This window comes from Mustela nigripes, chromosome 2 (assembly GCF_022355385.1).
Source record: "Mustela nigripes isolate SB6536 chromosome 2, MUSNIG.SB6536, whole genome shotgun sequence".
Classification (NCBI taxonomy): domain Eukaryota; kingdom Metazoa; phylum Chordata; class Mammalia; order Carnivora; family Mustelidae; genus Mustela; species Mustela nigripes.
Genome location: NC_081558.1, coordinates 67670852 through 67694422, shown reverse-complemented (window position 1 = coordinate 67694422; position 23571 = coordinate 67670852). Strand labels below are relative to the sequence as shown.

The following is a 23571-nucleotide window of genomic DNA, read 5'->3' as shown; positions in this document are numbered from 1 at the left end:
TGAATGTGTATATTGCTCTAGGTAGCATAGACACTTCAACAATATTTGTTCTTCCAATCCATGAGCATGCAACACTTTTCCATTTCTTTGTGTCTTCCTCAATTTCTTTCATGAGTGTTCTGTAGTTTTCTGAGTACAGATTCTTTGTCTCTTTGGTTAAGTTTATTCCAAGGTATCTTGTGACTTTGGGTGCAGTTCTATATGGGATTGACTCCTTGATTTCTCTTTTTTCTGTCTCATTGTTAGTGGATAGAAATGTAACAGATTCCTGTGCATTGATTTTTATATCCTGCCACTTTGCTGAATTCCTATATGAGTTCTCACAAATTTGAGGTGGGATCTTTCAGGTTTTCCACATAGAGTATTATGTCATCTGTGAAAAGTGAGAGTTTGACTTCTTCTGTGCTGATTTGGATGACTTTATTTCTTTTTGTTCTCTGATTGCTGAAGCTAGCACTTCTAGTACTATGGTGAATAGCAGTGGTGATAGTGGACATTCTTGCCATGTTCCTGACCTTAGCAGGAAAACTCTCATTTTTCCCCATTGTGAATGATATTCACTGTGGGTTTTTCATAGATAGCTTTTATGATACTGAGTTATGTTCCCTCTATCCCTACACTGTGAAGAGTTTTAATCAAAAAAAGGAGGCTGTATTTTGTTAAATCTTTTTCTGAATCTATTGAAAGGATTATATGATTCTTGTCCTTTCTTTTATTAACTTAATATATCATATTAATGTACTGTATCACAGTACACATTGATTGATTTGTGGATGTTGAACAACCCTTACATTCCCGGAATAAATCCCACTTGGTCATGGTGGGTAATCCTTTTAATGTACTGTTGGGTCTTATTGACTAGTAGTATCTTGATGAGAATTTTGGCATCTGTGTTCATCAGGGATATTGGTCTATAATTATCCTTTTTGGTGGGGCCTTTGGTTTTAGAATCAGGATAATGCTGGCCTCATAAATGAGTTTGGAACTTTTCTTTCCATTTCTATTTTTTTAAACATCTTCAGAAGAATAGGTATTAACTTTCAGTGTTTGCTAGAATTCCCCTGGGAAGTCATCTGGCCCTGGACACTTGTTTTTTGGGGGATTTTTTAATTTCCTTACTGGTTATGGGTCTATTTAGGTTTTCTGTTTCTTCCTGTTTCAGTTTTAGTAGTTTATATGTTTGTAGGAATGCATCCTTTCTTCCAGATTGCCTAATTTGTTGGCTTATAGTTGCTCATAATATGTTCTTATAATTGTTTGTATTTCTTCAGTGTTGGTTGTGATCTCTCCTCTTTCACTCATGATTTTATTAATTTGGGTCCTATCTCTTGTCTTTTTGCTAAGTCTGACTAGAGGGTTATTAATCTTATTAATTCTTTCAGAGAACCAACTCTCAGTTTCATTGATCTGTTCTACTGTATTTTGGTTTCTATTCATTGATTTCTGCTCTAATATTTATTAATTCTTGTCTCCTGCTTGGTTTAGGCTTTATTGGTTATTCTTTCTCCAGCTCTTAGGTGTATGGTTAGGTTGTGTATTTCAGACCTTTCTTGTTTCTTGAGAAAAGCTTGCATTACTATGTACTTCTCTCTTAGGACTGCCTTTGCTGCATCCCAAAGGTTTTTAACAGTTGTGTTTTCATTTTCATTTTTTTCCATGAATTTTAAAAAATTTTTCTTTAATTTTCTCATTGGCCCATTCATTCTTTAGTGGGATGCTCTTTTTTTTTTTTTTAAGATTTTATCTATTTATTTGTCAGAGAGAGAGAGAGAGAGAGAGAGAGAGCACAAGCAGGCAGAGGTGGAGAGAGAAGCAGGCCTCCTGCTGGACAAGAAGCCCAATGTGGGACTCGATCCCAGGACCCCAGGACCATGACCCTAGCTGAAGGCAGTAGCTTAACCGACTGAGCCCCCCAGGTGCCCCAGTAGGATGTTCTTTAACTTCATTTTTTTTTTTTTTAAGTTCTTTCTTCTTGTGATTGAGTTCCAGTTTCACAGCACTGTGGTCTGAAAATATTCAGGGAATGATCCTAATCTTTTGGTACCAGTTGAGACCTGATTTGTGACCTAGTATGTGATATATTCTGGAGAATGTCACATGGGCACTTGAGAAGAATGTGTATTCTGTTACTTTAGAATGGAATGTTCTGAATACATCTCTGAAGTCCATTTGGTCCAATGTGTCATTCAGAGCCCTTGTTTCCTTGTTGAACTTCTGCCTAGATGATCTGTCCATTGCAGTGAGTTGGGGGGGTGTTAAAATCCCCTACTACTATTGTTTTATTATCAATGTGTTTCTTTAATTTTTTTATTAATTGATTTACATAATTGGCTGCTCCCATGTTAGGGACATAAATACTTAAAACTGTTAGATCTTCTTGTTGGATAGACCTTTTAGTTATGATATAATGTCCTTCCTCATCACTTATTACAGTATTTGGTTTTAAATATAATTTGTCTGATATAAGGATTGCTATCCCAGCTTTCTTTCGATATTTATTAGCATGAAAAATGATTTTCCATTCTCTCACTCTAAATCTGGAGGTGTCTTTGGGTCTAAAATGAGTCTCTTGAAGACAGTGTACTGATGGATCTTGCTTTTTTATCCATTCTGATACCCTGTGTCTTTTGATTGGGGCATTTTGCCCATTTAACTACTGAATGATATGAATTTAGTGCCATTGTATTATCTGTAAAGTTCCTACTTCTATATATTGTCTCTGTTCCATTGTGGTCTGTGTTACTTTTGGGATCTCTCTCTGCTTAAAGGATCCCCTTGAATATTTTTTGCAGGTCTGGTTTAATGGTCACAAATTCATTTAGTTTCTGTTTGTCCTGGAAGGCTTTTATCTCCCCTTCTATTTTTGAATGATATCCTAGCAGGATAAAGTATTCTTGGCTGCTTATTTTTGTCATTTAGCACCCTGAATGTATCACGCCAGTCCTTTCTGGCTTGCCAGGTCTGTGTGGATAGGTATGTTGCCAGTCTAATGTTTCTGCCATTGTAGGTTACAGGCCTCTTGTCCCAAGCTGATTTCAGGATTTTCTCTTTGTCTTTGAGATCTGAAAACTTCACTATTAGATGTCAGGGTGTTGACCCGTTTTTGTTGATTTTGAGGAGAGTTCTCTGTGCCTCCTGGACTTGCATGCCTGCTTCCTTCTCCAGATTAGGGAAGTTCTCGGCTATAATTTGCTCAAATATACCTTCTGCCCCACCTCCCTTTCCTCTGCTTCTGGGATTCCAATTATTCTAATATAGTTAGAATGGTATCACTTATCTCTTGAATTCTTCCTTTGTGAGTCGGTAGTTGTTTAGCTCTCTTTTTCTCAGTTTCTTTATTCTCCATCATTTGGTCTTCTATATCTCTAATTCTCTCTTCTGACTCATTTATCCTAGCAGTTAAAGTCTCCATTTTTTATTGCATCTCATTAATAGCCTCTTTGATTTTGACTTGATTAGATTTTAGTTCTTTTATTTCTCTAGTGTCTTATATGCTTTTTTCAAGCATAGCTTGTATCTTTATAATAATTATTCTCAACTCTAGTTCTTCTTTCTTACTTATAACCATACTGATTAGGTCGCTGGCAGTCAGTGCTGCCTGGTGTTCCCTTTTTGGGGGTGATTTTTTTCCATCTTGTCATTCTGTTCAGAGAAGAATAGATAAATGAGAAAACAAAATACTAGAATGGCAACAACAACCCCAGAGAAATATACACTAAACAAATCAGAAGAAACCTAAAACCAAAAAAATATTAAAAAGAGAGAATATAATCAGACAGGTGAACAGAACAGAGCAATACACTGGATCCTGTATTTTTTTGGAATGTGTTTTTAGAAAACTAGATCCCAAAATTATAAATTTATACATATATAAATTATATATATATTATATATATATATTCATCATATATATATATGAATTAGATTATATATATATGTATATATATATATATAAAATTAAATATAATGAAAGGATAGAATGTAGCTGTGGAAATGAAAATTAAAAGACCAAAAAAAAAAAAAAAGGAATATAAACAGACAGGTGAAAAGAACAGAGCTATACACTATAGCCTGAGTGTATTTTGGTCGGTTTGTTAGAAGAAATTACATCTCAAATTTGTAAAGAAAGAAAACTTATAATCTACAAAAATAAAATTAAATACATTGAAAGGATAGAATGTAACTATAAATATGAAAATTTAAAAAGACTTTGACAAAAAAAAAAAAGAAGAGAGAAAATATGATCAGACAAATGAAAAGAATAGAGCCATACACTAAATTTGGGATGAATTTTGGTCTGTTTGTTTGTTAGAGGAAAGTGTGTCCAAAAATTGTAAAGAAAGAAAAACTTAGACACATACACACACACACACACACAAATAAATACAAGGAAAAGATAGAATGTAAATGTAAAAATGATAATAAATGATTTTTAAAAAGAATTGATGAAATAAATTGGTTAAAAGGGAAAGAGAAAAAAATTAAAATTGAAAGACTAAAGAATTGTGGTGAAAAAAAACCATGAATTCTATATACTATTTTCCTCTAGCTCTGGAGTTTTATAGTTATCTATGATTGGTAAACTTGATCTTGGCTGGATGTTCTTGCTGGTCTTCTGGGGGAGGGGCCTGTTGCAGTGATTCTCAAATGTGTTTGCCTGAGGCAGAATTGCACCACCCTTGCCAGGGGCCAGGCTAAGTAATCTCCTCATGTTCAGTCTCAGTAGCCTTTGTTCCGTGAACGCTTTCCATAGAGCTCTGGAAGACGGGAATGAAGATGGCAGCCCCCCCAGTCTCTGGCCCCTGAGCCAAGAGCTCCGGCCCCCCTCTTCAGGGTGCCCTCAGGGAAAAGCAGTCAAATTATTCCTGTCTCCCTGGTCTCTCTGTGCATTCCATGCTCACCTAGCCTGTGATCAAGGATTTCTATCTCAGGCACACAACCCTGTTTTGAGTTTCCAAATCCCATAGACTCCTATGGTATGCTCCCCTACCACTCCTCCCTGGGGTGGAAGGATGGGGTCTTGCTGCAGTTCTGCCACTCACTGGGCCCCTGCTCAGAGAGCAGTCACCCAACTGTGCTGAGGTTCATGGTTTATTGCAATCCAGACCTTAGCGCCTGCTGTGTTTGCAGCTGGCTTCCCAGCTCCAATGCTTGGGAACTCTGCCACCGTCAGGAATCCCTTGTCTTTCCGTGACCCCTGAGAATCTTAAGACCACACTGCCCCACCTAGGATTGTGCCCTGCTTTGCCACCTGAGCATCTTTCAGGCAGCGACGTCTCTCACCAAGAACAGATTTCTAAGAGTTCTTTTCCCTGTTGTATACTTTTGCTTTCTTTGTCATAAATTAATTGACCATATATGCTTGTGTTTATTTCTGGGCTTTCAATTGTGTTTCATTTATGTCAATACTGTGCTGTTTGAGTGCTATAACTTTGTACTACTATTTGAAATCAGCGAGTGTAGGACCCCCAGTTTTGTTCTTTCTCAGGATTGTTTTGGCTATTTGAGGTCTTTTATGGTCCCATGCAAATTTGAGAATTATTCTAGTTCTATGAAAAAAATATCATTGGAATTTGATATGGATTGCATTGAATCTGTAGATTGCTTTGGGTAGTATAGACATTTTAATAATATAATTCTTTCAGTCCATGAGTGCTGAATATCTTTCCATTCATTTCTGTCTTCCTCAGTTTATTAATGTCTTATAGTTTTTATAGTACAAGGCTTTCACCTCTTGGGCCAAATTTATACCTAGCTATTTTATTCTTTTTGATACAGTTGTAAATGAGATTATTTTCTTGGTTTCTCTTTCTGATAACTTGTTATCAGAGTACAGAAATGGAACAGGTTTTTGTATAATGATTTTTTATCTGAAAATCTATGGAATCCATTTATTCTAGAAGTCTTTTTGGTAGCATCTCTAGGGTGTTCTATATATAACATCCTGTCATCTGCAAATAGTGAAAGTTTTATTTCTTCCTTTCTAATTTATATGCCTTTTGTTTCTTTTCCTTGACTAATTGCTTCCTAGGACTTCCAGTACTTACTGTGTTTAATAAAAGTAGGAATAGCGGTCGTTCTTGCCTTTGTTCTTGATCTTAGAGGGAAAAGCTTTCAGCTTTTCACCATTGAGTATGATGTCAGCTGTGGGTTTGTTATCTATGGCCTTTATTATGTTGAGGTACTTGTCCTTTATACCCACTTTGTTGAGAGTTTTTGTCATAAATTGATGTTGAATTTTGTCAAATGCTTTTACTGCATTATCATTCATTTTGTTAATGTAGTGCTGATTTATTTGCAATTGTTGAATCATCCTTTCGTCACTAGAATAATTCCCACTTGATCATGGTATGATCGTTTTAATGTGTCTTAAATTCAGTTTGCTAATATTTTGTTGGTGGGGGAGTTTGCATCTATTTTTATCCCCAGCCTATAATTTTCTTTTTTTGTGATGTCCTTGTCTGGTTTTGGGAGCAAGGTTATGCTGGCCTCATAAAATGAGGAGAGCTTTCCATATTTTTCAATGTTTTGGAAGAGTTTGAGAGGGATAGGTATTAAATCTTATTTGAATGTTTGGTAGAATTCAGTAATAAAGCCATTTGATCCTGGACTTACATTTGTTGGGAGCTATTGATTACTGATCCAATTTCTTAATAATAAGCCTGTTCCAATTTTTTATTTCTTCATGATTCAGTCTGGATTATTTTCTGTTTCTAGGAATTTATCCATTTCTTCTAGGTTGTCCGATTTGTTGGCCTATCATTGTGCCTAGTAGTTTGTTATGATCCTTTGTATTTCTGTGGTATCAGTAATTTCTGTTCCATTTCTGATTTTATTTATTTGAGCACTCTCTTTTTTTCTTAAGGAGTCTAAAGATGTGTTAATGTTGTTTATCTTTTCAAGGAATCTGCTCTTACTTTCATTGATCCTTTTCTATTTTTAGTCTCTGTTTCATTTACTTCCATTCCAATCTTTATTATTTCCTTTCTTCTACCAACTTTGGGCTTTATTTATTCTTTTTTTCCTCCTAGTTCCTTTAGGGTTTAAAGTTAAACAGTTAATTTGAATTTCTCTTATTTCTTGAGGCAGGCCTATATTGCTATGAACTTCCCTCTTAGAACTGTTTTTGCTGGAACCCATAGATTTTGGTATGTTGTATTTCTGTTTGTCTGAGGTTTGCTTCTTAAGAGCCTAATTCCATATTTTTTTCAATCTTGGATCTATTAATCATTTCTTATTAATTGGCATTTGGCATGTAATTTGGTAATCAGCAGAGGATGCTCTTTTGGAGTTTCTTTTATTCAGTGGTGGCTGGACTCTGAATGGAAAGAGGTACTAATGGCCGACATTCCACTGTAGAGATCAAATTATCTTTTCAGAATTCTAAGAACTATCTCTAATTTGCATTTCATAAGAGACAGGGTTGGGGACATGCTGCTACAAACACAGCTGCTACTGTCGATTGTGTCATAATTTCCAGTTTTTGTAAAATAAAAAGGTTCCGCTCACAGACTATACACCTGCCACAAGACTCCCAAGAGCTTGACCTCCTGGGGTGACCAGAGTTGCATGGCACCAGTGGCTGGGTAGGCAGTACTGTGTTTCTGGGAAATACTTAGCTCCAGATGCTCCTTTTCTTTGGTTTGTCCTTTTCTTCTTTCCTGACTAATATACCCTGTAATCATTACTTAAAGCATATTGTTATGGGAAGCCGACTTCTTTGTATTTACTACTTTTTAAATTCTGCCCATTTTCCCATCCCACCCCCAACTGTTTCTTTTCTTCTTTGCTTTGTTTAGGATACAATTTTGTGAGTTTTACTTTAAAAGAAGATTGTCAATGAAGGAAGAATCACAATCGTGGCCACAAAATGTCTTCTCTTTTCACAGGCGATGAAAAGCCAACCAAAGTATTCATTTTTGAATATGTTTTTCTTCAAATCTGAATAGATTCATATTTTTTCTTAGGTTTGCTTTTATTTATGAAAACAAGTAGAAATAGCTAAAATGCCTTTTGCGATTATTTTTCTCAGTTCAGTTAGCATAAAGCAGTTCCCCAGCCTTGAAACAGATTTGCTGTAGGGAATATATAAACAACATTTTAAAGGTGGGTTGTTTGTTTTTTTTTTTTTTTTTTGGAAGCATGGTGCTATAACTGTTATTTAGGTTTCCAGGCTAGCCTACAAAAGCTTACTTAATCCATCAAATTGAACTGTGGATCCTGGGTACAAGAAACCAGTAAAGAGACTGTGATGGTGGCTGGATATCTAATTTATTCTTTCCTGAGCATTAAGATAGTGTTAGTTCCATTCTGATTCTATTTACTCCTCTTCCTCAAAGCCAGTATCCCACTGCTGAAGCTGCTGTGGCATATCCCCCTACTTCTGAGCACTCAAGAGTATTGGGGGTAGGTGGAGGACAGAGTTTGCTAGCACTGGCTAATTAAACTTACTGACAGTTACCTGTGAATGGCAATGCTCCTTCACCCTCCCAGGGATATGTCAAACCAGATAAGCCTGTAATTGGTGGAACTTCTGGAGTGCTGCAAAGTGGGGCAGGGTGAGGGTTGGATCAGTGTGACAAGGTTTGAGGAGGGAAGGAAGTGGTGAAAGAAGGCCAGCATCTAGGTGGCCTGGCTCTGTGTAAGTGCTCTCCTACCTATTTGCAGAAGGAATGAGTACAAAGTGATGATCTTCACCAGCTGCTTCTCATCTAGGACCCCAGATTAAAAAACCAGACTCCCTGGGCTGCAAGTTTTCTGGTTTGGGTCTGTCTCCTGGGCATATGGGCAGTTATAGTGAAGGGGGGTTAGGAGCTTTAGCATATGTAATTCCTTTAGGTGAGTGTCAGTTCACAACCCTCCCAGGAGCTTCATGGGTGAAATCTGAGCGGACCCCTGAGTGTGGAGGGCAGGAAGAGGGCAGGAGGGTGAAATCTGAGCTGACCCCTGAGTGTGGAGGGCAGGAAGGCCAGCCTCTCCAAGTGGGAAGATGACAGTTAAATAGCAAAGGGAACTTACCTATGAGGCTTGTCTTGGGCAGCAGCAAGATGAGTGGATCCTTGCACCTCCTCGCCACATCTAAGATGTTTTTATGAACTTTTATCAATAGAGGACTTTGCTGGGTTTGGTCAACTGTACCTTCAACTATACTGTTCTCAGCACCACCTCACCATCTCAAGGTGATGTCTTTACAGCAGCTTCTGGGAGTGGGAGGGGCAAGCTCACTCCCACATTCCAAGGGAGGAAGTGAGCAGCCTCCAGTCATCTAGGTCAAGCTCACGGGTTTACTAGTGGTCATCTCTTCTCCCTGATCTTCCCCAGCTGTGAGGAACACTTGCATTCTTTTTGACTGAAGTGGCTTTTTCCCCCTTATAAAAGCAATGCACAATGTGCAGCCCTAAGTTTGTAGCAGCATTATTTACAATAGCCAAGATATGGGAGGAGCCCAAGTGTCCAGCGATTAATGAATGGATAAGAAAATGTGCTGTGTGTGTGTGTGTATAGTTCCATTATATATATATAATGGAACATTATTCAGCCATAAAAATGAAAGAAATCTTACCATTTGCAACAACACATATAGAACTAAAGAGTATAATGCTAAGCGAAATAAGTCCGAGAAAGACAAAGACCATATGGTTTCACTCATATGTGGAACTGAAGAAACAAAACAAATGAGCAAAAGTGAAAAAAAAGACAAACCAAGAAACGATTCTAAATCTTTAACGATTTAGAAAAAAACTGATGGCTACCAGAGGGAAGGTGAGGGGGCATGAGCTAAATAAGTGATGGGGATTAAGGAGCACAGTTGCTGTGATGAGCACAGCGTGATGTATGGAGGTGCTGAATCACTGTACTGTACACCAGAAACTAATACTACACTGTATGTTAACTAACTGGAATTAAAGTAAAACAAAAAAAAAAAAAAATGTAGAAAAGGAAAAAAGAAGTAATGTATGTTATCAGAGACTAAAGATAAAGAGACTGCCCATATTGCCAACCATCCAAAGAAAACTATTGCCAAGATGTTGATATATCTTCTTCTAATCTGGTTAATAATATTGGCATTTTTGTTTTGCTCTTCAAGGCACTTTTTTTCTTCTGTTGAAGATTATGAGGATCTGTTTTGAGGAAAGGATACGTAGTCATGGTTTAAGATGAGGTCTGTAAAAGAAAAATGAGAACACTATGGGATGGTCACCTGTCCTTCCTCATTTTAAGTATGAATTGCCAATTCTGAACAATAAATTTCTTCTAGAGTTCTTCTCTTCTTTAAAATGAGTGCCCCCAGTGCCTTTGTTTCCCTGAGTGAGCTCTCCCTTTTCAGTGTGACAAGCCCTGCTTTCTCCATTCTTGCTTCCCAGGCCCTTCTTGGCTCACCTTGGTCTTGCTTCTGTGACCTCCACTCACCTGAAACCACTCCCACCAGAGCCACCAAAGGCCTCCTGTTGGTTAAAAACCAAAGGTTGCTCCCCAGCCTCCATGTACATGACCTTCTAGTGCCCACTTGACTGGCTTCTTTCTCTCTGCTTTGTTTCTGTAACCCCACAGGCTCCCCCAATTTCTGCCTCCCCCATGTGCTGCTTCTCAAGCTACTTTTCAGACCTCTCCCTCTGCTCATCACACCTGATACATTCCTCCAGTTCCATCCTGTGCCGACTTCTTACTTCATCTCATCTTTTCTCCCTCACTGTGCATCCCTGCAGATCTCAGCCATTCCCATGGCATTATGTGCCTCTTATGCGCCTCTTATGCATATACCCTAGCAACTTCCAGGTGTTTGCCTCCAGCCTGTCATGAACTTGAGACTCCTCCGCCCCACTGCCTGCTGAGCATCTCAACCCAGATATCCCAGAGTCCCCTGAAAGTGCATAGGCCGTACAGACCTTCTCCCTCCAGCCTGCTCCTCATCCTGCACACGTCATGATGGAGGAGCCGTGGAAGCCTGTCTGGTCCTCTACTGGCGAGCCCTCCATTCAGTCCTGGAGGTTCTGTCCCATTACTCTTGCACACACTGGCTCACCCCAATTACCTGCCTGTACTGCTGCACACTCCACACTGGTCTGCTATCCATGCCACAAATGGAGACCTCCAAGCCCATCATTCCTGTGTCAGCATCTTCAGTGCCTCCTCACTCCTCACTCAACTCCTGTGTCTTCCAGTATCTGAGTGCCTCCGTGTCCCCTCTCTCCTCAACCCCACTGCCCCTCTGGGTGTTGGTTTCCTCTCTGGGAACACTCCTGCCCTCTCCTAGCCAACTCGTCATCCTGTATGTCTCTGCAAACATACTTCCCTCTCCAAACTGCTAAAAACCCAGGTAACTGCCAGTCTGTAGGCTCATTGTCCTGTGTATACTGGGTGGGACCACTCATGTGTGGCATTAGGGGATGGCCCGTAATTACTCGTCTCCTCCTCTAGACCATGTGCCAGGACATCATATCCTTCCCTAATAGAATCCTCCAACATGTGACCCATGTCTAGCACACTAGTCACTAATATATATGAAAGGAGGGACACATTACTGCTTCCCTCTGGCTTTGTGGTGCTGGTAGCCAGCTAAGGAGTATTCAGCTGTGTGCGTTGTGTGAAACTCTTAAAGAAACATAACCCTGGGGGCGCCTGGGTGGCTCAGTGTGTTAAAGCCTCTGCTTTCGGCTCGGGTCATGATCCCAGGGTCCTGGGATCGAGCCCCACATCGGGCTCAGCAGGGAGCCTTCTTCCTCCTCTCTCTCTGTCTGCCTCTCTGCCTACTTGTGATCTCTGTCTGTCAAATAAATAAATAAATCTTTTTTAAAAAAAAAGAAAGAAAGAAACATAACCCTGGAGGTATTCAGTGGGACGTTAAAAGCTTAAAATAAGCAGGTCTGTTAGGAACCTATTTGCAAATACAGTTCAAAAGAAATTGATCTCTCTACATATGGGCCTTTAAAAACATTTAACATAAAATTATTTCAGGAAAACAAACTACAGAAGTACTCATAACTTTCCAGGTTATGGTATGTTATGGTAACTACTCATAACTTACCAGGATTTCCAAACTACTCAGAACTTACTGCTATTTAAGTGTTCTAACCATATTAAAATGACTTCCTATATCAACTGATATTGTTTAATAAATACCAACATTTTCAATTCATGAGGGTTATGGACATTTTGTATGGCACCTGTGAGCACTGAGGTCTGTGGTAGCCTTCCTCGGTTGCCCAGTAACCAGTCCTTGTTCCCAAAGGAGAGTTGACACATCTTACAGGAACCTTGTTTCCAAGGGAAGACCTTGGCAGGGTCTTTTTTTTCACTGGTTCCCTCCAAGACTCCAAAGAAGAGAAAATGGGTACGGATTTCTAGGAGAGATGGAAAGGGGCCAGTGACTGGCTCATGATGGGGTTCTGGCAGTTTGAGGACACCCCTTTCCTGGAAAATGTGGAAGATTTCTTTTCATCTGCTCATTTGTTTATTTCTTGTCTAGTATTTCTACTGAAGAGGTTAAGTCTTATATAAAATTATGTGTCAGTGCTCCAATGGAATGAAGTAATGACACAGTATACCTTTTTTGAATTATTTATTTGTTCTTTGTAGATTTTATCCAGGTTCCTGTTAATTTAATTCAGATAGTTCAGACTTAAAACAGATGATGTCACCTGATCCGTGCTGTGTTATCTACTAGTTTTCACACTGTAGATACTTAATCAGCACCTTGCAGGTGTCCTCTGGGGTCCCAGCAGTCACACTCTGGTGAAGACTGCCTGGCCCTGGTCCAGTTCACATCTCCTGTTAATACCAGGAGCACCTGGCCTGCCCTGGGGCTCTGCCCATTTCCAGGTCTTTGGATTGAATTATTGCTTGTTCTGGCATGATGCTGATTTCCTTCATTATTTCATGCCTCTCCCAGTAGATATCCACATGGCATTCATCTTTCATCCTCCTTTTGAAAATATCACAGTAAGGGGTTCATCTAATTTTTTTAATCTGTCCTCTTTTTCTGTCAGCAATTCAATGCAACATTTCTTAGAGGCGGCTCCATTCCTTCGCTGATTTTCAAAATGCCTTTTAATCATTTCTTACCTTTAAACATTATTTCAAAGATTTTAATATTTAGTAATTCATGCCATTCTCAAAGAGGCAACTTTATTCTTTTCATCATTCAGACTTCTGTGGGTGTTGATCCTGGATCACAAGATGATACTAGAATTGTAGAAGCATACATAGGTCGAGGCCATGCATCTGAAGAGCAGGCTTACCAATGGAAACAATCCTGTTGGTTTATTCTGTTCTGCAGAGAAAAAAGTGGAATTATAAACCTCATATCATTATGGTATGAAAAACCCCAAATAATTTTGGTGGAGAAGGGTTCTAAGCTTCTCGTGTTATAATGGATACACTCTTTGTTTCTGTGTACCTGCCTTACCATATAGATGGAGTCAGCAGCATAAAGTGTACATTGCAACCAATCAATTCATCAATACTTATTGATTATCATTTCATGAAAGAAACAGTAGCAGATACTTGTGGGGGTGCAGAGGATTCAAGGCACCTGGTGTTTAAGGCACCGTATGTTTCACATAATAGCCTAAAGCACAGCACAGGGAAGATGTTATTGGGCAAAGAATAGAGGGAGTCTGCCAGTGTTGTATGCTAACATACACTGGGAAGGTGGACACAGGTAGAAAAAACACATTTTGTGAAAGACTTCTCAGAATAAATTTCATTTTTCTGTAAAACACTGAAAATAATGTATGGTATCAGTTTGGGTGAATAACTGATTTTAGAAGAATAAAGCAAATAAGACAGTAGTTATTGAGTGGGCCACAGTGGTGGGGTTGGTTAAATAGAACTCTTTGGCCTGGTTGATCTCTGATAATGGACAGGCCAGTCATAAGAAATTAATAAGACTCATGAGAAGAATCACAGATTGCTTAGGCCCCTTGTTGTCTCATTGCACACCTCATTGTAGCCTAGTGTGGCATGTCAACATGTACTCTTTCTTGTTTTCAATGTGGCATGTCAACATGTACTCTTTCTTGTTTTCAGCATGCACTTCTGGCTTTAAAGTTCATACTTGCATTTGCCATACCTGATAAACCACGGCATATCCAGATGAAACTGGCCAAATTGGAGTTCGAGTCTTTGGAGGCACTCAAGAGGCAGGTAAGGGCAACTGTGCTGAAAATCAGTGTATCTCTTTAGCAAATGCCAGGGGCTATAATTTAGAGAGCTCACTCTCAGTATTTCCTTCAGCCTTGAAGTTATCAGCATAAATAAATACAGAATACATCTCCAGTTTAGATGGCGTAACAAAACCTAAATCGTAATAATATGAGCAAACAAATAGTTGAAAGAACTAAACTAAGCAAAACAAAAATATCTGAGCAACGTTAAAGAACAGAGCTAGCTTTCAGTAGAAGAACAAGACCAGGATTTCCAAGAATCGTCCTGGGGCAGCTCCAACAGTTTCTAAGTCTGCCTTCTACAGAAACATGAAGCAAGAAGTGAATAAATAGAGTCTCGCATAATATCTTGCAGAGAATGAGGGAGAACAAGAAAGTGTGGGCAAAAGCAGCAAAAATGCCATCAAAGTAGAAACTTCGTCCAGGGATTTCCACATTTTACCAGGGGCAAAGCTGGAGGTCTTCATTTTGACTTTCTACTTGTAGCAGAATGTGAGCAGGAAGATAGAGACTTCCCCATGCCCAGAGCTAGCTCTCTTTAGTGAGAGATACATAGGAACTAAACCAATGAGAAAATTAGTAAGGCACTTAGCATCTGAGAGGCATGCTGTGGGTCCAGGACATGGTTTCTGTCCCTCACAGTCCATTAGGCTTCCACACCACCTTGTACAGAAATATTTCCTTTGATGTTTGGGGAGCTGGGAGGAAAAAAAATGCAAGGAGGACCCCTCCCCAAACTGACCCTCTGAGAAGCAAGGGCTCCAGGACAGTGCACAAGATGGGAGGCCCCACACTGGAGCAGAATGTGCTCCTGATTAGGCAGGGTGTCCCCAGGATAAGACTTGTGATAAGAGTATAGAGAAGAAGTGCAGGTCCACCAGCGGGGTGCAGCAGTGGAGAAAGCTAGATGACTACATTTCAGTTTCTAAGTTGTGGGGCACGTTCACCTAGCCAGTGTGTCTGTGTCTTACATCAGAGCACAAGCAGCATCTTGCTCCACAGTGAGCCACCAGAAGCATTCTCAGCAATGTCAGGAAGCCCATTACCACCGCTGGTACTTTCCGTGGTGCTGGGGCTGCTGACCAGTGCACTTCTACAGGAGGAAAAAGTGAAAAGGTCAAGTAACCTATAGGAAGCAAATGTATCACTCCTTGAAGATTAGAAGGTTATAAATCTAAAAATCACTAGATACATTATGGGACAAAATAGGAAAATTGGTAAGGAGGTAAGTTATGAGGTTTGTCTAAAATTGTTTGTTTCCTTTTGTTTGTTTGTTTGTTTCCCTTTAATAGCCATCTGAAAATATTATTGAAGAAAAGGCCCCATTTACCAAAGAAGCCAAAAGAGAAAACGTGTGTAGTAATTTATAAAAATAATATTGATAATCTATATGAAGGATATTTTAAAAATTCTGCTGGGACCAAAAGATTCAGTCTTGTGAAAATGTGATGCTAATTCAAATATATAGGAATAAGCATTTGAGAACAGCAAGGAGATTTCTGAAAAAGAAGAGAAATGAGGTCTTTAGCTCTGCCAGATATTAAAATGTATTCTGAATAATATAATAGAATAATGAAATACATTTTGAATTAGGGAAGAAATAGATCAGTGGAATAGAGCAGAGAGTCTGTAAATAGACCAAAATAAAACTAGGACTTTAGTTTATGGTAAAATTAACATTCTGTGGTAGTGGGGGAAAAGGAGGGTTGTTTGTTACATGGTCTGATGACAATTGTTTGGGAAAATTATTACATTTCATTTTACCTCATTCCCTACATACCTCTTGCCACCATGCTCCTGCAAATTTCAGACAGGTAAGAGATACAAAAAGTATGGGAATTTAAAACTTCTGTATGACCAAAAAAACCTCAAAAGATAAATTGGACATAGTGGGGAAATATTTGCAACATATGAAAAATGGTTAACATCTTTAATTCAAGTAGCATTTTGATAACTTCATACAAAAAGACAGCCATTAACAAAGCATAACCTAAGAAGAGGTGCTCGGTCTCACTCACAATTAAAGAAATTTAAGTTCAAATAACAGGGAAACGTGACATTTTACTCACTCTGTCGGCAAACGCTGGTTGATGGCCTGTTCTTGCCTGGTGTGAAGTAGTGGACACTTTTCTATACTTGACAGAAGTGTAAATTGGCTCAGGCTTTCTAGAATGCAGTTGAATCAAAATTTAGATTACCCTCCAACCAGAATGACTCTTGCTAGGGTAATGGCAATAACTACAAAGTGGGCCAAAATAATGTTGTCAAAGCATTTCTATTAGCAAGAACCCAGACGCAGCCAAACTGAGTAGGAGACAGTTTAAGACAATTATAGTAAGATAATGGTTCCACAGAACCTTGTTTTTCTTTTTTTTTCTTTTTTTTTTTTTTTAAAGATTTTATTTATTTATTTGACAGAGAGAGATCACAAGTAGGCAGAGAGGCAGGCAGAGAGAGAGGAAGGGAAGCAGGCCCCCTGCTGAGCAGAGAGCCCGATGTGGGACTCGATCCCAGGACCCTGAGATCATGACCTGAGCCGAAGGCAGCGGCTTAACCCACTGAGCCACCCAGGCGCCCCAGAACCTTGTTTTTAAAAGGTCTCTTCGTGCTGGGGTGTGTGTTGTGTGCATGTGCATGCACGTGCATGTGTGAGTATGTGTTTGCTATTTTAGCAAGTAGAGAAAGCAAGGTACAGAACAAGTTTGAGTTAAATTTTGAAAAAGGGAAGGAAGGGACAAGAAATGGGCGAATGCAAACACGTCCGTTGTTTTTCCTAGAAAGGCTTCCGGGAAACCCAGTACAGTAGCTGCCTTTGAGGAAAAATTAAGATATCTGTGGGCACCTGGGTGGCTCAGTCAGTTAAATGTCTGCCTTCAGCTCAGGTCATGATCTCAGGGTTCTGGGATTGAGCCCCGCATCGGGCTCCCTGCTGAGGCGGGAATTTGCTTCTCCTTCTGCCCCTCCCCACCGTTTGTGTTCTTTCTTGCTCTCTCAAATAAATAACATCTTTAAAAAAAAAAAAATTAAGGTAACTGTTTTCACATACCGCTTGGATTTTCTGACCAGGTACGTGTACTACTTGTTGAAGGACAACAGGAATTCTTTGGGTGGAGGGTGATTTGCCATTTGTTATCTGTATGTTTTCTGCATTTAAAGCACTCCTGTAAGTAAATGAGAACTAAAGTCCTCCCTCATGTTGGTGGTTTGAATAATTCCTTAAATTCCCTAATGCCATTTTCAGATACACCTGAGTGCATCTTTCACACACTGTTCCTCCTTCTTCCTTATTCTTTTTACAAACATTCATATGCTTTGGTTTTTTCCTTAGAAAAACATTTAAATGTCAGGTGAAATTTTTGGAGTAAAATTTATTTTCATATAATAAGTATTTTACACACAAGGTTTGAGGGCACAAATTGAATGTGGAAACCTAGAATCAATGTGAGGCAAAGTGGGATTGGTCCTCAGTGAACCTCAGGTGGGGTCAGGATCAGGATGAGACCAAGGCTGAGGGCAGACCAACCTGAATCTGGAACCCCACTCAGTCTTTCAGAGTACTTGTTCAGCCCCCATTTAAAGGAGAGGCTGGAGGTGGGGGTAGAGCACAGTCCCTCCCCATAGCCTAGTTCCTTAAACTTGTGAGGAGTCTGTGGGCACAGACAATTATGAGAGCCTCAATATTCAGATCCCCAATTTATATGCATCCTCTTTTTTCTAAAATGTCCTTGTAGGAGGCCTGAGTACCCTTTGGTCCCTCTGGGCTGTCCTAGGCCACACTGCCTCTCTGCCTACAGTTGTTCCCCCTGCTTACTAGAAGAAGGCACCCCTCACTGCCTTGACCCCTGCTCTGTGCCTTGACCCCAGGGTGTAAGGCTCGAAGCTGGAAGAGAGCCGTATAACATGGAGGTGTCAGGGGCTAAACGTCCATAAAGACATCACAATCTTCCACCTGCCAGAACCAAATCCATCTCTTTAAAAGGTGCATTTCGAAAATGTATCCAGGAATTTATGTCTAATAATTGCTTATCAATATGTATATTATATTTGTGTAATTTTTATCATTTATGCCCAGTCATAACTATAATGACCAGTTGGTCCAGAAAAAAATTGTAAACACTTATAATGAGACTTAGAGTCATGGGAAATTTTTTAAACTTTTAAATTTCCATTTATGGGCATATTAGTGAAGTAAAGTATGACAGTAATTGATACTTCCAAGCAAAAAAAATACATTTCATTAGGATAAAATTCTTTGGGAAAAGAATTGCCCATGCTAGTGAAGCTTTCCTCTTACTCAAGATTTCATGTTATCGTGTATTTGTCTAAAAAGCAAAGGGTCTGTAATGATGTTGGATATTAACATGGCTTGTATTACTTAATACATTTACCTAGGAGTCCTAATGCAGAACTGTTATACTTGCTTTGAGAGGGCTCATAGCTGTAAGTGCTTGCTGTGGACATGGCTAAATGATCTCTGAGGTCATCTCAGCTCCTGGCTTCCCCTGCTTCAGATACACACTACCTAACAGCAAAGCAAAGCCCTAATTCAAAGGCAGAATTTATTTACACATATCGTCATTGGGTAATGAAGCACTAACCAAAATTCTGTCTCATTAAAAAAAATTTTTTTTTTAATTTACTTACTTTTTCTCAGTAAGTTCTATGCCCCATGTGGGGCTTGAGCTCACCACTCTGAGATCAAGAATTATATGCTTTACTGATTGAGCCAGCCAGGTGCACCTCCCTGTCTCATATTATTTTAAAAGAAAAACCGAGGGTCACCTGGGTGACTCAGTTGGTTAAGCATCTGACTCTCAATCTCAGCTCAGGTCTTAATCTCAGGGTCTTGAGTTCAAGCCCCGAATTGGGCTCCACACTGGGCACAGAGCCTACTTAAATAAAAATAAATAAATAAAATTTTAAAAGAAGAAAAATCTAAAAGATTTTAAGTCTCTTTGGGCCTTTCTCTTCTGGAGACATAGATGTGATTCTCTAATTAATATCACCTTCTAAGAAAACATGACTTTGGTGCTGATTTTGCTATTAAGATTCTGGAGGGACAGAAATGTCCCGCAGGCTTTGACTTGTTATATTTATCAAATACCTTCAAACAGGGCATTCTAGCTTGTCCTAGCCAGCTTGCACTAAAGGTAGTTTTACATCTGTGCATGTGCGGCTCCCAAGTGCCTGATCCATCAAGCGGGCAGGAGGCAGGGATGAGTGCTGTGGTCAAGGTTTCCCAGGGTCCTGAACAGCAAACCACGTAAAAGTATTCTCCTCTCCACTCGTTTGTTAAAGTTAGAATCTGAGAAGGACAGATCCAGGATAGAAGCCTAGTGGGAGAGCCTGTGCCAGCTGCTCCTCTCCTGTCCTCTCTTGCTGGCCCAGGGCTTTGTTGGGTGGTTGGCACTGCTGCTTGGGCCTCGCAAGTTCATGCGGCCCTGAGTCGGCAATGATTCTTACTACGCTGCCTGTTTATTCTCACTGTCCAGAGGTCTGAAGAAGCCCAGAAGGTCCTAGATATGAAAGGTCACCCACAGAGTGCTTTTCAAAAACTCAGATTAACTGGCAGGTCTTCAGTTTGCTTATTGAACTACTGACATTTCTAGGATATAGAATTTTTCTTATTTTTCTTTAATCTGACATTTAACTACCTGCTTTGTAAATAAGTAGAGCCTCACTTCACTGGGCCATTCCTATGTATCACAGGCAGAGAAAGCTTCTGGTGGGCCCTGGTCAAAAACAAAGCTCTTGAAGACATACTTGCCTATCCCCTGACATTTTCACTGTTAAGTGACCAGAAATTGACAGTACATCAGCCAAAAGAAATCATTACTTATATAGAAAATCAGTGTATTATGTTTAATTTTCACTTGAATTGCTGCTTTTCAATTCAGGTTCCAATTTTATAGAGAAAACATGACTAAGAAATTTGGGTCATTGGACAGTTCTTAAATCGGGCTGTGCATCTTCAATGTAGAACTTTTGAAAGATACCTGTGCCCCACACCTAAAGAGTCAGATTCCCTAGATCTCAGGTGGGGCCCAGGCACCTACATTTAAACATCCCTTCCTACTGCTCCAAATCCCCCCACCTCTCATCCTCAGCCCCCAGCAAAATAGATCCTAAGCATGGTCAGGTGAGTGCCAGGAACAAATGCGGTCTGGGCCATAAATGAGGCAGGTAGTCTCTTTTGTTTTATAAAATGTGTTTTGTTTTATAAAATGAAATGCTGGATTGCATGGTCTGTGGAAAGGCCCAGAGATCTGCATTTTTGCCCCACACTGCTTCTAATGCAGGAGCCCTGAAGCCCATTTGGAGAAGTGCTCTGTGGGTCCTAGTTACTGCTCTCAGTTGCGATGGGAGGCATGGAGGAAAGGCGAGGTACTAGGAGCAGTTTCCTCTTCTGGATCAGATAGGAAGCTATGACTTGTCTAAATATGTGGGCAAGTCAGATGTACTTGAAGGTGAGAGGCAAACTAGGGAACATAAAACTGTTTGCAGAGGGCATTTTCAAAGAATCCGGCTTCTACTGGTGAGACCTTTGCAAAGAACTCTAGATGGTAAATATCCGAATGATGCGCTTTTCTTTCTTTTCAAATTGATTTATTTAATTCTGGATAATTTTGGGATTTAATTAAAAATAGGAGTCACTCAGGGTCCTGGAACCCAAGGATACCACAACCTTTTTAGCTGGCCTCTGGGCAGCCAGCCGTCCTGGAGCCAAGCACCTACAGAAGCCAGAGGGCTAGGTCCAAACGCAGGTTTGGAGAAAGATAACAGCGCCCAGAAATCAGTCAGAAAGAACAAGATAAGGACTTTAAGAGGATACCACAGGGCTAATTATAGCCCTCAAGGGCCTCAAATCAGGTTTGGGACCTTCCAGGCTGGGCCATCTGGGCCAGAGGCCATAGGTAAAGTCTTTGTTTCCTAGGATTGAGTATATTTAAACCACTTACAGCATTAACTAATATCCTCTGAACTTCTCTTCCCTGCATCTGTGCTCTCAAGTGGTGGTAGGTAAATAAACATTTTAAAGGGAAAGTTAAAAGTTTCACAGTCTGGAATGAAGGTGCTAAAGCATTTGGCTATTGGCTATGTAATCACAGGCTGGTTTGCCAACATGTGGTTCAGAAGGAAATGAGCCCAGAGAAAGAATCCGCTTCCAAGAAACTTAGTGGCAGACGGTGCCAGAGCCTTGGTTCATGGGGAGGGATGGTCCATGGCCCAGGGCCCCAAACCAGGTACTGGCCTTGTAAACTCCAGGGCTTTGGGATGGCCCCTCTCAGCTGGCCTCTCCCTTTATCCTCTGTCGTCATCTTCCCACTACAACTCCCTGGGAGGCAGTGCCTACCACATATGGTCAGAGTGGGGCCCGAGTGGGACAGCATGAGTAGGACACAGTGTGACATTGGGACAGGCAAGGACTGCCTTGTGCTTGGGTGCCATGTATCACCAGGTGAGCCAGGCAGTAATTCTGAGGAAAATGAGGCCATGAAACCAGATTAGGAGATGAGTCCCCATCTAGGCCAGTCCCCAGTAGCAGGCCTGCCTACTTTCGAGCCCACAAGCAGCTGAGCAGCTGTGATAGTGGAGGGGAGGAAGGCTGGCCCGCAGCGGGTTGTCACAGGAGCCAGGCGCTTCTCCAAGCCTCTGTGCATGCAGTCACTCCTCTGAAGGGTTCCTGGCCTAGGGTCTGTTAGCCACTCACATGGGGTTTCTCGCCAGTCCCCGAAGGATACTTCTTCACAGGTGGTCAAGGCTTTAACAAATGCTGGCTCTGTGTGGCCACTCAATCCCCTCTCCCATTGCTTTTCCTCTTCCTTTCTGCTCTGGTAGGATGTGCTTGCTCATGGAGTCCCCAGGTCCCCCTGCCATTTTCTAAGTGACCATCCCTACAGTTCCCGTCTGCCCTCAGCTTCACACACCTCACCTTCCGGGGGGATGGGGTGGTGTAGCGCTGCCTCCGCTGTGTGGATGGTGGCCACTTGTGTGCATTCCCCCGCTGCACTTGGGCCAGTGGATCTCTACCCCTGTGTTCCCTCATCTGGCACCGGGCCTGATGCCCAGCAGACTCTGAATAAATCTCCACCTCATCAAACTGAGTTTTTGACTCATACATAGTTCAGAAGCTAATATATTAAGTAAATGACAAGTGATGTCCTTGGACAAGAAAAGAGGAATCTTAAAATAGGTTCTGTGGCAAAAATGGAAACAGTTAGGTCATATGCCTTTCTGGGATTACCAGGGAAGAGAATCCAAGCACTTTATAAGGTCCCCATATCTAGCCTTGATAAAGCTCAAATTCTATTCCCCCCCCCCAAAAGACTGACTGTGGTTGATATCAGTAACAGTCATGGCTTCAGAAGATGGTAAAAAAAAAAAAAAAAAAAAAAAAAAAGCCCAAATCAAGCCAGATAGAATTCTACTTTGCAAAGTTCAGACTCTGGAACAGTCCTTTCCTTACCACTGATGTGGAGACATTTTTCCCCCTGCATTTTCTGTTGTCACTTATACAAATTATCTTATAACAAATTATCTTAGAGATTTCAGAAAAAAATGCTGTAGTGTACATAGAGTCAAACAGACATTAAAATAAGATGCTTCACTAAAACTCTAGAAAGCCTTTGATCATTTTTATCTTCCTAGTAAACAATCCATAGAAATTGTTACTTATCTCATTCCCCTGGTATTCTAAGCAAAATTTTAAATTTGTAAATCCTAATTATTTTTCCAGATGTAAGAAACATAGCCAAATCAGTACCAGATTTATTTTTACTTTGGAAATTACTGAATAGGCCATGAAACAGAATAAAATTTAGCATTTTCCTAGCCAGCACGTGAGTAAACCAGAAGTAGGGTGGGCAGAAGGGACTTGGAAGTACAGTTCCTTTCTGCTCAGAAGGGCCTCGAGTTTACCGTGCTGTAGGAGGGACACCCTATGCTTTGGACCAGGATCACATTTGTCGTCAAAATGTGTCTGAATTTGTAAAGAAGAAAGTTCACCTTATAACAAATTATCTTAGAGATTTCAGAAGGCCTAAAACTATAGATGTATGTATACATAAGTTTTTTTTTTTAATTTCTGGCATAAATAACATACTGGGTTGTATTAATTTCAGGCATGCGATATAGTGATTCAAAAATTCTGTACATGACTCAGTGCTCCATCGTGAGAAGTGTACTCTTAATCCCTTTTACCTCTTTTTCGCATCAAAGCTATATATTTTAAGAGGAAAAACACATATTCTGATAAGATACTTAAAGTTCTAAGAGTTCTTATCTCAGACTCTGTACTGGAGTAATAGTTACATTACCTTGCAGGCCAGCAGTGTGGTAACAGGCTTTTCTTTCTAGGAAAATCCTGGGCTGTTATGAATGCAGCTATTTACCTTTTTTTTTTTTT

At 40.2% G+C, this 23571-nt stretch overlaps 1 protein-coding gene across 4 annotated transcripts in view; it reads left to right on the top strand.

Moving 5' to 3' along the window:
* ANO10 (anoctamin 10) overlaps positions 1-23571 on the top strand; it is a 234543-nt gene that overhangs the window by 167184 nt on the left and 43788 nt on the right. Inside the window, exons 11-12 of one of the 4 annotated variants that reach the window (XM_059390696.1) lie at positions 14029-14145; positions 15458-15560. In XM_059390696.1, the coding sequence (XP_059246679.1) occupies positions 14029-14145; positions 15458-15535 (195 nt within the window). In that variant the 3' untranslated portion in view covers positions 15536-15560. Of the gene's footprint in view, positions 1-14028; positions 14146-15457; positions 15561-23571 lie in introns of those variants that run through there. The other 3 variants (XM_059390694.1, XM_059390697.1, XM_059390695.1) reach the window with 3 other exon arrangements.